General features: G+C 36.5%; 1 protein-coding gene across 1 annotated transcript; it reads left to right on the top strand.

Annotated features, from left to right (window-relative positions):
- Positions 1 to 5,668: 5,668 nt before the first annotated feature.
- LOC149256336 (cysteine-rich receptor-like protein kinase 44) lies at positions 5,669 to 14,918 on the top strand. The gene is made up of 8 exons (XM_089455321.1): positions 5,669 to 6,313; positions 6,491 to 6,578; positions 6,665 to 6,804; positions 6,906 to 7,120; positions 7,233 to 7,262; positions 14,013 to 14,210; positions 14,355 to 14,499; positions 14,613 to 14,918. The coding sequence occupies exons 1-8, from the start codon at positions 5,669 to 5,671 to the stop codon at positions 14,916 to 14,918; spliced, it is 1,767 nt and encodes a 588-aa protein (XP_089311447.1).
- The last annotated feature ends 795 nt before the right edge of the window (positions 14,919 to 15,713 follow it).

The following is a 15,713-nucleotide window of genomic DNA, read 5'->3' as shown; positions in this document are numbered from 1 at the left end:
CACATAAAATAAAAATTGTTTAAGGCCTTAAAATGGCCCTGAAAGTTCAGGAGATTTTCTTTTTTAGAAAAAATAACAAGATGGAGAGATTTTCTTTGAGCCCGTGGAATACGTGGGTGTCCAAAAATATCCACTAGGATCATGGAGTTCATAGCTTCAATTGAGAATATATGGATGAATATGCCTCACGATGCTTTTATTCTCCTATATTTTAAAATCATGGAACTTGGGATACAAAATTTTGAATAAGGCCAAGGGGAATTTCTTGGGTCATCCAGTGAAGTCCCATCTTTGGATTAATTTAACTCTTATATTTATTCTCTTGAAATTGCAATTAAATTGACCACTCCAAACCCCCCATTGATGAGGATATTGTACCTTATTTATGCCTTGATGGAAATCATCAAGGAATTGTAAGAACTCATAAGACCACTTACCCTTAAACTCTTCTCGTAGTTCATGACAATGACATGATTCTAGGGTCTCCCTGGAATCATTAGCCTTTAGGAACATGGAAATAGAATAATATGTGGCAGGCCCCCTTCATGGTGTGTTGTATGTTTTCGAAATAGACCCATAAATTCATACATGTAAATAAGAATTCTTGGCCTATGTTTGACAAAGGACACTACATGGCATAACCAATCAGAGTGCATTGCACCTAGTATATTATGTATTTAATATTTTGGTTTGGTGTGTGATGTGAGCGCATTTTATTTTTGCATGTGGTTTGTTTTGGTTTTATGTTTATCATGATTGCTGCTAATTCATATTTGTCAATTAAATCCCCTTGACCCTTTTCATAAGTACACCCACAATGAATCTATAAGGTTACATACGTTAGTCTTTTAACTATGTTGATGTTTATCAAAAGGAATAAGGATTGATGCAAACATGCATGTATACAAAACACAGATTTAAAATAACTTAATTTAATTTCATAAGTAAGAGTTGAATCGCATGTAGCTAGTACATCATATCCAAAAATCCAAAGTTTTGTAAAATATAAAAAAATCCAAAAGAAAAAATAAAGTAGATGATCATGTTCTTACCTAATTTATCCATGGTTTCTTTCTCTATGTGATTTAACCAAGGGTATTGACTTTTGGATTGTTTTATAGGTATGAGTGACATTTTTAGGGATATTCATTGAACTTGAGGTTTCTTTTTCAATCTCAACATATAGTGTTATGTCACTCTCTACATTTTCACTTTCGTTGTTAATTATCTATGCTTTCTTCAATGTGTCATAAGTCCGACCCCTGTAGGCTACAAAATTAACCCCTTATTTATTAAAAATAGTAACTTGAATGGTAGAGCCTACCCTTAATGGATACCTTAGAATAACACCATCTTACCATTTTTGTGTCCACGTTTTGACATGTTCTAGGCCAAAGAATCCTCCTATAAACCCACCATGAAATGAAATTAAGTCTCATATCTCTCTCTTCTTCTAACTTTTTGCCACATCTTGAGGATGATACAACTCACTTTCTTATGGCTTTATAGTTATTGAAGTTTGTTGTTACTAATGTACTAGTGCTTATTTCTATGCCTTTTTTATTCCCTCCCTTTGTTTACTGCCATCACAATCACAATTTATGTCTTTCTATTTGTAGCATGTTGTTCTTTTTTCTGGTAATCTTATCCTTCCTGGAGATATTACTAGGATAACTAAATTTACCTTACCAACCTCTTTACTTTCCTCTACTTAGGAAGGTTTCACGAACCTGGAACTTGATGCTTCTCGTTTATACCACTCATTTCTTCCAGATGAATTTCCTTTTCATCTTATTCCTACTCATTAAAAAATGAAATCCATAGAGCTTACTCTTCTCCATTTTTTTCATTTGTTAAAACAACAAAAACTTATACCAAAATAAATTTTACTTTTTCCTCAACTCATTAAAATATCAACGAAAAAATACACTATTGAGTACATTTTTAACTCCTTTTGGAACTCATTAAAACTAAACAAAAAAAACACTATCGAAATTACTTTTCTTATCTTTCATGCTTGCTAATATATGAAGGCGATACTAAAAAAATGCATGAGCAAATTATTAATAAACATAAAATTTAAAAAATCACAATCACAAAATACACAAAGATTTAGTCGGAAATAGAGAAAGCCATCCAACCTGTTAGAGTTAGAACTCTAATTTTTCTCATCAATCAACTTCATTGTTTATAGTACAACATATATTACCCCACATCATCAAAAACATGTAAATCATTAACATTAATTATATTGTAACATTAATTTATTAACTAGATTTAGAAAAGCATTGGCTAAACCACAAAGCACCACAAAATAACCAAGGTGAAAATTATGTATCAAAAATGAATGTAAAAAGCCACCCAATATTTTTTTTCTAGGAATTGCCACATGTAAGGGGGCTACTAGCCCTACTACACCTAGTGCAACAAATCATGCATAGGTCTTCTCAACCCATCAATACACCCATTGGAACGAATCACACATGGGTCTTGTCGTGCAAAGAGTATGGCACACACAGAAAAAAGGCAAGCCCTCTAATAACATAACATGACCAAAGGAAATGACACTCTTCAAGGAAAATGCTAAGCCCTAAAAGATATCACAAGACATGAAAAAAAAACGATGAAATTTTGGAAGTTTTACTTAATCCAACACAACTATCACTATTACTCAAAATCAAAACACATAAAACTATCATATCAAAAAGAATAATTGTAAAATTTAGATCAAAGAAATCCCACAAATCAACAACATATACCCTTGGGAAGACACAATATTTCAAATTTATCCCCTGGGGAAGACACAGTGTATCAAATTTATCTTGTCTATCAAGTGGATATTTGATGATGGTCATTTGTTTTTCATATCTGTAAATTCAATTGTTATGTATACTTTCTAGTGTCAATTTTCTTTTGTGTTGTTATATGCAATTTTGTTATAACAGTTGGGAGGTAAGCTTGCAAGTATTCATGTTTAGAAAAATGAAATGTAATACATCATTAGTCTAACTCTACAACACCAAAAAATATATCGAGGTTCAAGTGGTTGTTGAAACCACAACTCTTTAGAAGTAAGGCTCAAAACAAAACAATTTCTCAATTGGGAAAGGCGCAACAACTAAAAATATAATTTGAGGAAGCAAGATTCTATTATATTTGAAGCTTTCATTTGTACTAAAAAACTATACAATAATATGACATATATTGTAGTAAATATCTCTATTTATATAAACATTCAACTACTAAGTAATCAATATTTTAAAAAATATGTAATTATAGAATTCATTTTTTTGCATCTTTGCATGCGTGCTAAGATATATTTGATTATTTATAGGCATTTACTTTGACACGCACATGTAAACATGGAAAATACCATTTCTAAACCTCTAAAAATGCAATGTAGGATCAATGATATCTCTTTCAATAATACATAGAGAAATAGAATTATTAATGTTATTATTTTAAAAATTGGTTATTCATATGACCAAGTAGTAAACAATACAAATATGAATTTTTTTACTGAATGATGGACACTAAAAATATATTTTCCAATCATCCATGCCTTAAATTATTGAGATCATTTACCAAAAAATATTCTCCTGTAAATGTAACAATATTTTAAAAAGTAATAATCTTTTCTAGAGAAACACATGCCCCTGCCCCTTATCTAATTTATAATGATAAAAAATTATCTTAAATACTTTAAACATCAAACTGTTAAATTCCATAAATAAGATTCTCACTTATCTCATAAGTTAAATAGAGTTGAAATGCCGCAATATATTTATTAGACATAAAAAATAAGCTTACAATTCCACCATTACACCTTATAAGCTTACAGCATGCTTACAATAAATTATAGGCTGATAATATTTAATTTTACGAATGAAAATTTCACTCACTAATAGGGAAGGTTCTCATGAGAAAGACAAGGGATAAAAAGGGACATATACAATAAAATCCTATTAATGATAGAGATGAATAAAAAATCGTTTTAAGAATTAAAACTTTAAAAAACAAAGTGAATAATTTATGAGATATATATCATTGTGAAATTAGAATATAGTATTTTCCTAATTTTTCTCTATAATATTTCTAACCAATTGATCAAAATTACTGAAAAGAAAAAATAAGTGATACAATTGAAAAAATAAAATGGTAATTAACCAATTGATCAAAATTACTGAAAAGAAAAAATAAGTGATACAACTGAAAAAATAAAATGGTAATGAGAAATAGTTGGTGCAACTAAAAACTCAACTTCTATGTGTAACCACTAATTAGAATTGAAATCATTTAGTAAAATGTATGATTTATTATTTATATAGTTACACATCAATTTTGCAACCTATCATTTTTAACATTTCAAAAGTTTTGTTAATTACCATTAAAATTCCTAAAAACATTTCGTACCTCAAACTCCAAGCCTGCTTCAGCTGGCCTCTTCCTTGTAGTTATCCTTTGGAATTCGCGAGTTTCCATTGTAATTATAAACGTTCTCACGAACTAAATAAAACGCTAATACATCGCGCTGACGTGATTATCACGAATACAGAATCCTATCAAAAGCACACCCTCTACCATGCAACATTCTCATGCTTTGAATTTTGTTAATGGCGGAACCGCCACGCTTTTCGCCGTTTGAATTTCTCTTTCATAGTGAGGCCCCTCTTTGTGTGACCCGTAAAATCAGGGCCAGGAAAATGAATAAAGTAGGTTAACATTGCAATAACTCATCATCAAATCAGACACAGGGAAACCCGTAAAATCAGGGTTAGGAAAATGAATAAAGTAGACTAACATTGCAACAACTCATCAAATCAGACACCTCTACAGAAATGAGGAATTGTCAAAAAAAAAAAAATAATTATAAGTGGTTGGAATTTGGGTAAAATAATTATAATAAATTTTATAAAATTTGTGTTTAAATCATATTTTTAATGGTAGAAATAGATTTATCACCATAAAAAACTTAGGGTTTAATTCATGTTTTTGACAGCATCATCAAAAATTTGGAAACAACCAAAATCTTGAAATTTGATAATTATAACTAAATTTACAAAAAAAATCCCAAAAAAAATTTATTAAAATATTACCAAAATTTCAAAAAAAATTTTTTTATCAAAATGTTACCAAAATTTCTATAATTTTCAAGGGGAAAAAACAATCTAATTAGACAAAGGCCGCCGCCATCAAATCACAGTCTAGTTAGAGTACGGCGATCAAATCGGACCCCAACCTAGACCGCGCTTTTCGGGGTTTGAATTTCTTTTTAATAGTCCAAGTGGCTCATTCGACGCCGTGTCTTCGGGAAAACCGTAAAAACAGGGTTAGTACAAATGAATAAATTATGCTATAACGTTGCAACGAAAAGTGAATATATATAACATTGCGAAAAAGAAATGTATAACTTATGCTGCAACATTGCAACGTCTCATCAAATTAGTAAGAATCGAGAAGAGGCGGTTGAGCTAATGCCCTATCCGAGATAAAGATGAAGATATTAATCGGCTGCATGTTACTTTTCCTCACTGTATGGACGCCTCTGCATCTCTTAGGAACTGAAATCACTCCCATATTTTCTCCCATTTGGTATGTTTGTGGGAATACAAAATATATGCATGGTGACGATTTCCATCGTAATCTGAACCTGGTTTTGGAATCTTTAATGGGGAACACTTCGACCAGTGGATTCAGTACTTATGTTAAGGGACAAAACAAGTATAGTACTGTTTACGGGTTTTTCCAGTGCAGACCAGATTTCGATTCCTCCGATTGCAAATCGCGGGCATTTGCAGCTAAAATAAGCCTTCTTCAGAAATGCCAAAGCACTTCTGGATTCATTTTTATAGACGGTTACATCTTACGTTACGACAATCATAATTTTCAGAACGATTATAATGAGAGTAGCAAGTTTAGACAAACCTGTAGCCCTATCGTAAGCGCTATGCCAGAGCAATTCGGAAATACTACCGAGGAGGTACTGTCAAAACTTATCGAGAAAACTGTGCAGAGTCACACACTTTGGGCTACAGACATATTCGAAACGGGTTATCCGGGTCTGCCGGAAATCTACAGCAGAGCCCGCTGTTGGGATTTGTCCCAAACGAACTGCCGATCCTGCTTAGATACTGGTCGATCGATTATATCCGGTACCCGTCGGTCGACCATATCCAGTGCGGGATGCGAATCTAGAGTCATTGGAGCAAGCTACTTAAGTATGAACTGCGCTACGAGGTCTTTAGGTTTTTCAATGCTTCGTTCATCCCATTGCGGCGCGCGCCACCGCCCGGTGAAAGTCATCCGGTATCCGGTATCTTCTTTCACATGTAGTTTACAACGATAAGGGATATAGGTATTTTGTTCATATTCTGCAATAAAACATAGCCACTTTACTAAAGCTACCTGTGCAAATTTGCAGGAGGCAAAATGTTTAAGGTGCATCGGATTTCTTTCAGTGTAGTAGCCGTTATTCTTGGATTAATTGCAGCCACAGGCCTTAGGATGTGGAATTGTCGTCAAAAACCTGGGGAACGCATTTCTAGAAGCAGAGGTTCTGAAATTGCTAAGTCATTCGTGTGTGCTTCATAAACATGTATCATGTGAACTGTTACATCGATTTTTTAACACAAAATAAATAGATGCAATCTAAACGTTTTCGCAGGTGGAGGAGGAGAAATTAACTTATCACCAACTATAGCTAATTCCGAACTTATAATCAAGTACGACATACTTAGAGAGGCTGCGTCAAATTTTAATGAGGAAAACAAGCTTGGCCAGGGAGGTTTTGGATCCGTCTTTAAGGTAAGCGCTTAATATTATTGTTTTCTGTCGAATTAGATATTTGGGACCTGCAGCTTCCATAAAGAATAGAAATAATTTTAAAGTTTATTGAATTGCTGTAGGGGGTTCTACCTGATGGAAGAGAGGTAGCAATTAAACGGTTGAATATAGATTCAAGGCAAGGAGACACTGAATTTCTCAATGAAGCAAATCTTATCAGTCGTGTTCAGCACAGGAATCTAGTGAAGTTGCTTGGTTGCTCCGTGAAAAGCTCAGAGAGGCTACTAGTTTACGAATACCTCCAGAACAGCAGTCTCAACAAGATTCTATTCGGTAGATTCTCTCTCTTTAACTACCTAGTCGCTGCATAGATCCTTGACCTGTTCGAGTCTTACAATGTAGCTTGCTAACGTTTTTGCTTGCTGTCATGCAATGAATGCAGATAGAACGAAACGCCATTTGCTTGACTGGAGAGAGAGGTGTTGGGGATTTTTCTGTCAAAATCCCAAAAACACAATATAAAATGCACACAGAGACAATGCTCTGTTTCTCTCCAGAATCTTAACTCAGCGGAAGGCTACAAATTATTTATCAGAACAGAGTATTACACTCATAAACAAGGATCTGTATTCATTAAAATTGAAAAGCCTGATACAATATTCTTCCTCTGCTGTTCAGAGGGATTTACCAAAAAGAAAACACACATTCATTACAGTCTACGCTGCTGCATATTGCAAACATACACTTGCGCTGCTGCGCTTCTGCTCACACACAAAAATACAATACACATCTAACTTACATACATAATCTGAATAGTTTTAATGAACAAAAATGGAGTCCCATACTGGGAACTGCTCGAGGCTGTCCTTCTCGTCCTTGACTGAGTTGAGCTTTTACTCTGGTAGTTGAAAATTCAATGTGCAGGAGCTTGAACGCAACCTGCCTCCTTCTCGCCCATGCTGAAAATTGAAAGCTTCTACCTGCTACGTTGTACTGTTCCATGCTCACTTTAACTCCTCCGCGCCAAATCTCTGCTTCTTCATATATATTTGAAAACATATGCAAAACACTGCTAAATCATGAAAAATGGCCTTGGGCAGATTTCAAATATTATATAGTTTGACTTTGGAAACCTATCGGGTCTGTGCTTCATCGCATAGTGCTCATATATAAAAAGTTGTGTACCCATGGTTTCCCCGATTCCAAAAATACATTAAATACATTGAAAATGCCCTGAGCGCGGACTTGTAAGTTTATCAAAAACTATTTATAATGTTGTCGGGTCCACTCCATCGCATCGCAACATTACTTATGTTAAAAACCCCGACCCTATGACATTGCCGATAGCGATGTGCCGATGCGATATCGACGATCGCTCATCGCACAAAAACAAAAACCACTTTGTAAGTCCTCCGTTGCGACTTCGCCGATGCGATATTGGCGATCGTTCATCGGCGATGTTTCATATCGCTGCCGCTGCCTGCCTCCGATGCTCCAACCCGCCGATATGCCGACTTGCCGATACGCCGACACGATCTGGACCGCTGATCGGCCAGATTTAACGGTTGAGATTTAAAGTGGATCCTTAAGCCTGCAATTTTGAATTTTGAGTGTTTCTGCCTCCCGATCCTTGGTGAAGTGCGCGGCTATAGTCTTCATGCTGCTGCATGGCTCAACTGTTGCACAGTTGAAATTATATTTTCAACACTCCCCTTTAATTTCAACTGTCGGGCATTCAATCATACCCAAACACTTCCTCAAAAATTCAAGGCTTTTCTGATCCAATGGCTTTGTCAAAATGTCTGCTACCTGTTCCTGAGTCCTGCAATGTTGTAGAACAATTTCTCCATTGTTCACCAATTCTCTGATGTAGTGAAACCTTGTATCAATGTGTTTCGTTCTTTTGTGAAACACAGAATTCTTGGACAGTGCAATAGCTGAGCTATTGTCACAATAAATTACTGTTGCTTTTGCCTGCTCTTGGCCTAAGCTCCTCAACATTCTTCTCATCCACACTCCTTGACATGCTGCTGCTGTAGCTGCCACGTACTCTGCTTCTGCTGTAGACAACGCCACAATTGGCTGTTTCTTGGAAGCCCATGAAATGGCTCCTGAACCCATGTGAAAAAGATAACCGGATGTGCTTTTCCGATCATCCACACTTCCAGCCCAATCGCTATCAGTGTATCCAACTAAATCTGAATGTTCTGAGGCATGATATAGAATTCCAAACATTTTGGTACCTTTCACATACCTCAAAATTCTCTTTGCTGCCTGCCAATGTGCCTCCTTCGGCCTCTCCATAAATCTGGAAATCAAACTAACAGCATACATTAAATCAGGCCTAGTTGCTGTTAAATACATAAGGCTGCCCACAATGCTTTTATATAAGCTAGGATCAAAATCCTTGCTGTTGTCCTCTCTGCTGAGCTTTAATCCCATTACTGTGGGAGTGATTGCTGCCTTGCATTCTTCCATCTTAAATCTGCCCAAAACTTGATTTACATATCTTGCTTGAGATATAAAAATTCCTTTTTCATTTTGATCTACTTCTATGCCTAAGAAGTATCTCAAGAAACCCATGTCAGTCATTTCAAATTCCTCTTTCATGACTGATTTAAAATTCTCAATAAGATAAATATCATTTCCAGTGAAAATAACATCATCTACATACAAGACAACAATTAAAATTTTACCATCCTTTTCCTTGATGTAGACTGTGGGTTCTCCTTCACACTTGTCGAATTCATTATCCAATAGGTATGAATCTATCCTGCTGTACCATGCTCTTGGCGCTTGCTTCAGCCCATAAAGAGCTTTCTTCAATTTGCACACTTTGTGCTCTTCACCTTTCTTCTCATATCCGAGAGGCTGTTCCACATAAACCTCTTCCATTAACACTCCATTTAGGAATGCTGATTTCACATCCATTTGGTAGACTTTCCATTTGTTTTGAGCTGCTATGGACAGCACTGTTCTCACGGTTTCCATTCTTGCAACCGGTGCGAAAGTCTCTTCGTAATCTCTCCCATATTGCTGCTTGTACCCTTTGACAACAAGCCTTGCCTTGTGTCTTTCTATCTTGCCTTCAGCATTGCATTTGGTCTTATAGACCCATTTGACTCCAATAACTTCTTTACCTTTTGGTAGCTCTACCAAATCCCATGTCTTGTTTCTTTCTATGGCATTCATCTCCTCATCCATAGCTTCTATCCATTTCTTATCTTTAATTGCATTTTCGAAATGAATAGGATCATCAACATGACAATACAAGGCAAATAAGAAATTCATTCCTTCATTATAAATGTCACTTAAGTTTCTGAACTTTTTACCTCTTTCACTTGGTGTGCAAGTGCTTGAAGATGCACTTGAATCTCCTTGTGGTGTGCTTGGAGAAGCACTTTCATTTATCCTCAATGGTGTACCTTGCTGTTCTTGTGTTGGTGCTGCTGTTTGGGGATTCATTTCAGCCACCTCCTCATCATCTTCATCATGAGACAAACAGTTTTTAACATTCACTGTTTTCTCTATGCTTCCATCCCAAGCTTCCTCTTCAATGAATTGAACATCTCTGCTGACAAAAAACTTCTTGGTAGATGAGATATACAAGCTGTAGGCTTTGGATTCCTCACTGTATCCAATGAAGATGCATTTCTCCCCTTTGCTGTCCAACTTCCTCCTTAGCTGATCTGGTATGTGTGCATAGGCCACACATCCAAAAACTCTCATGTGGGTGACTCCTTGCTTTCTCCCACTCCATGCCTCTTCTGGCACTTCGTTCATGACTGCTTTTGTAGGACACCTGTTGAAGATATAAACTGCACAATGTACAGCTTGAGCCCAATACTCAATTGGCAAATGCTTTGCCTTCAACATGCTCCCCGCCATATCCATAATGGTTCTGTTCTTCCTTTCAGCAACTCCATTTTGCTGTGGGGTGTACCGAGTTGTAAACTGTTTATGAATTCCATTTTCTCTACAAAACATTAGGAATTCATTTGAGATATACTCACCTCCTCTATCAGTTCTGAAAACTTTTATGTGCAGTCCGCTTTGGTTCTCCACAAGTGTTTTGAAGTTTTGGAATTTCTCAAAGACTTCACTCTTGTTCTTGAGGAAATATATCCAAGTCTTTCTTGTAAAATCATCAATGAATATCAAGAAATATAGGCTGCCAGCTAATGATGGAGCTTGCATGGGTCCACACAAATCTGAGTGGATAATCTCTAAGGGTGCCTTTGCCCTTATACTTTTCCCTGATGGAAAACTTTCTCTATGTTGTTTCCCCAAAATGCAACCTTCACATAGGCTGTCCGGTTTTTCTATCAATGGTAATCCTCTTACCATTCCTTTTCTGCTTAATAGGTTTAGACCTCCAAAATTTAGATGCCCGAATCTCAAGTGCCATAACCAATTTTCATCCTTTGGCACGCTTTGGAAGGCCTCTTGGGTGACTGCTGCCATTTCCTTCTTGTTCTTCAAGTCTGCCCTGATCCGGAGAGGGAACATCCTGTTCCTTGTCATCTTCACTTCAGCAATACATCTTTTGCTGGGTGGTATATCCATGATGGTGCACACATCATTTACAAAGTAAACATTGTAACCCTTTTGGACAAGCTGTCCAATACTCAAGAGGTTACATCTCATTCCAGGGACATAGTAGACATCTGCTATGGTTTTCTTTTCACCTTGCTTTGTAAATATTTTAACTTCACCTTTACCCATAACAGAAATCCTGCTATCAGTCCCAAGTGTGACTTGTGACTTCACACTTTGATCTAAAGCAGAAAACAGGGCTAAGTTCCCTGTCATATGGTTGCTACAACTGGAATCTAGAAACCATATATCTTCACTATTTGTTTCAGCCATATTACAAGCTAACAGCACATTACCTTGGCTGACATTTTCTCTAGTAATATTTGCATTAGATCTATTATTCATATCATGCTGCTTCTTCCTACATTCACTGGCATAATGCCCATATTTTTTACAATAATAGCATTAGACATTGGATTTTTCATACCTTTGTCCTTGAGCATGATGTTGTCCTCCTTGTTGGCTGCTGCCTTGGCCTTGGTTCTGATTTGGATTGCTGCCTCTTCCTTGAGTATTTGCTGGACTGTTCTTTCCACCTCTGTTCTGGCTTCTGCCTCTTCCTCTCTTGTTTCCTCTTCCTTGACCTCTTCCTCTTCCAAAGGACATCTGGGTCTTGAAGGCTTGCTCAAGAGATGAGCTTTCATTTCTACTCAACCTCTGCTCATGTGTTATCAGTGATGCATGAAGCTCATCAACGGAGAAGTTTGAGAGATCCTTTGTCTCTTCTATGGTGGTGACAATCGCATCAAACTTTGAGGGTAAGACCCTCAATATTTTCTCCACAATCCTCCTTTCTTCGAGTATCTCTCCATGAGATCTTATTTGTGTGACCAGGCCAATTACTTGAGTAAAGAATGAGTCAATATTGTCTGACTCCTTCATGTTCAGATTCTCAAAATCTTTCCTCAGCAATTGTAGCTTTGCTGTCTTCACTTTCTCCATGCCTTGATAGGTTGTTTTAAGAGTTTGCCATGCTTCTTTGGATGTCTTAGCTGCTGCTAACCTTGGAAACACACTTCCATGCACTGCTTGATACAGAAAGAAAAGGGCTTTTGAATCCTTCTTCTTGCAGCTCTTTAACAGATCCTTCTCTCCCTGAGTTAATGCATTAAACTCATTTTCATCTGCTGGTTGTTCAAAACCATCCTCAACAATTTCCCATAAGTCTTGGGAAGCAAAGAGGGCTTTCATTGTTATTGCCCAATAGTCATAATTTTTGCCATCGAATAGTGGGAGCTGCATACCCATACTATTGCTGGTGCTGGTGCCTGCCATTCTTTCTCTTTTAACTTGGATTCTTTTGCTGAACTTCGCTCTGCTAGAGAAGGTGCTACAGCAAAAGTCTTTCCTTCAGCTTCTTTGACTGCTTCAAAGAGCCTGGATTAGCTCTGATACCACTGTTGGGGATTTTTCTGTCAAAATCCCAAAAACACAATATAAAATGCACACAGAGACAATGCTCTGTTTCTCTCCAGAATCTTAACTCAGCGGAAGGCTACAAATTATTTATCAGAACAGAGTATTACACTCATAAACAAGGATATGTATTCATTAAAATTGAAAAGCCTGATACAATATTCTTCCTCTGCTGTTCAGAGGGATTTACCAAAAAGAAAAAACACATTCATTACAGTCTACGCTGCTGCATATTGCAAACATACACTTGCGCTGCTGCGCTTCTGTTCACACACACACACAAAATACAATACACATCTAACTTACATACATAATCTGAATAGTTTTAATGAACAAAAATGGAGTCCCATACTGGGAACTGCTCGAGGCTGTCCTTCTCGTCCTTGGCTGAGTTGAGCTTTTACTCTGGTAGTTGAAAATTCAATGTGCAGGAGCTTGAGTGCAACCTGCCTCCTTCTCGCCCATGCTGAAAATTGAAAGCTTCTACCTGCTACGTTGTACTGTTCCATGCTCACTTTAACTCCTCCGCGCCAAACCTCTACTTCTTCATATATATTTGAAAACATATGCAAAACACTGCTAAATCATGAAAAATGGCCTTGGGCGGATTTCAAATATTATATAGTTTGACTTTGGAAACCCATTGGGTTCATGCTTCATCGCATAGTGCTCATATATAAAAAGTTGTGTACCCATGGTTTCCCCGATTGTGAAAATACATTAAATACATTGAAAATGCCCTGAGCGTGGACTTGTAAGTTTATCAAAAACTATTTATAATGTTGTCGGGTCCGCTCCATCGCATCGCAACATTACTTATGTTAAAAACCCCGACCCTATGACATTGCCGATAGCGATGTGCCGATGCGATATCGGCGATCGCTCATCGCACAAAAACAAAACCACTTTGTAAGTCCTCCGTTGCGACTTCGCCGATGCGATATCGGCGATCGCTCATCGGCGATGTTTCATATCGCTGCCGCTGCCTGCCTCCGATGCTCCAACCCGCCGATATGCCGACTTGCCGATACGCCAACACGATCTGGACCGCTGATCGGCCAGATTTAACGGTTGAGATTTAAAGTGGATTCTTAAGCCTGCAATTTTGAATTTTGAGTGTTTCTGCCTCCCAATCCTTGGTGAAGTGCGCGGCTATAGTCTTCATGCTGCTGCATGGCTCAACTATTGCACAGTTGAAATTATATTTTCAACAAGAGGTACGAAATCATAGTTGGAACTGCGCGTGGGCTGGCCTATCTTCACGAGGAATCTGAGATTCGGATCATCCACAGAGATATTAAAGTCAGCAATATTTTACTTGACAATAAATACAGACCCAAAATAGCAGACTTTGGTTTAGCCAAACTCTTTGGAGAAGATCAGAGCCACGTTAGCACTAGGATTGCTGGAACTTTGTAAGAATTCTCTTCAGATTTCAATATCTTGATGTCCCCAACTTTATTAATAAATTACAGGATATGAACCCATTACAATTCACATCTGTGAGAAATCATCATATAATTTTAAGAAGGTTAAGATATGTGGATTTCATTGTGCAGTGGTTACATGGCGCCTGAATACGCCTTCTGTGGACAGCTGACAGAGAAAGCAGATGTATTCAGTTTCGGAGTAGTCGTTCTTGAGATTATCAGCGGAAGAAAGAATCAGAGTTTGCCCCAACACACGGAATTTCTTCTCGAGGCGGTATGGCTCACGTAGATCTCATCTTTAAAATAAAATTGCTAGTAAAACGTCCATAGAATTATGGTTATTTTTAACTGATGTTTTATATTTTGTGGATATTGGTCAAATACCAGACATGGAGAATATATAAGGAAGAGAGAACGTTAGAACTTATGGATCCCTCATTGGAGGGCAGTTATTGGTGCGAGGAAGCGATGAGAGTGATTAAAATTGGTCTTCTGTGCACCCAAGCGGCTGCAGTGTTGCGGCTTACAATGTCCCGCGTGGTGTGTATGCTGACGAGTGAGCGAGAACAAGTTTCTTCGCCGACAAGGCCCGCATTCGTAGATGTGGAGAGTGTGGACACACCTCACCAAATTCGGCGTCCTAGCCATTCAGGAGGTGTCGATCCTTCATCAGGCACTGTGGAGCCCAGGTGAAAATAGCCAATGGTAAAATTTATAGAACTTATTTGTCCACCGGCAATGGCAATGTATATAATAATTATTGCGTAACTTACATGGGATTGAATTTTGAATTTCATGTTTGAAGTCTTATTTCAAAGAGATCATTAATAAATTATGAATTTTATATTTTATATTTTGAATAAATCCCTTAAGTAATGGATAAAATTAAATAATTTTTTTTAAATTATATAAAGAAATAATAAATTCTTTATATATTATTATAAAGCACCCTTGTTCCATTAATTACATCACTGAAACTAGATATCACAAATCATGATACAGTTTAGTGTTTAAGCTATGTAAACACTTCAAATTGTTTACCTTGAGAACGACTACGGAATTTAGTTTGAAAATAAATCTATCCCGAGTAGTATTCAATTCACCTTATCATGCATGAGACGAAAGATTATATGTAATTACATAAAAATGTTTTTATTTTCCTTTTATTTAAAATTGCTGATAATGTGATTTTTGTTTATTCATTTATATTTGTTCCTAATATTTATACAATAAAATGAGAATGTGCTTATTTTTAAATTATTTTAAGGTGTTTATTTATATTTTTCAGCATAAATGTTAATTAGTTTTTTTATTGTTTTTTTTTTTTTAAATGACCAATGTTTTTGGTTTTTTTCTTAATTATTTGGTTTTTTCTTAATTTATTTCCTAAACAACTATACGAAATATTTAAAATATTTATCTTAAATACGGATTTAAAATGAGTCGGATCCAATTTCTTTAGGTATAAATGTTTTTATGAGCTTACAT

This window comes from Pinus tabuliformis, chromosome 7, assembly GCF_031772625.1.
Source record: "Pinus tabuliformis cultivar Carrire ecotype Pingquan chromosome 7, CPIR1, whole genome shotgun sequence".
In the NCBI taxonomy this organism is placed as follows: domain Eukaryota; kingdom Viridiplantae; phylum Streptophyta; class Pinopsida; order Pinales; family Pinaceae; genus Pinus; species Pinus tabuliformis.
Note: the sequence above shows the minus strand (reverse complement) of the source record. Positions and strands in the feature narration are given on the sequence as shown.

Bases quoted from the DNA above. Each gene is read 5' to 3' on its own strand.
- LOC149256336 (XM_089455321.1), top strand. From the start codon at position 5,669: ATGGGGAACACTTCGACCAGTGGATTCAGTACTTATGTTAAGGGACAA. The intron at 6,805-6,905 runs GTAAGCGCTTAA...GAATTGCTGTAG, and splicing joins GTTTTGGATCCGTCTTTAAG to GGGGTTCTACCTGATGGAAG. The intron at 7,121-7,232 runs ATTCTCTCTCTT...TGCAGATAGAAC, and splicing joins AACAAGATTCTATTCGGTAG to GAAACGCCATTTGCTTGACT.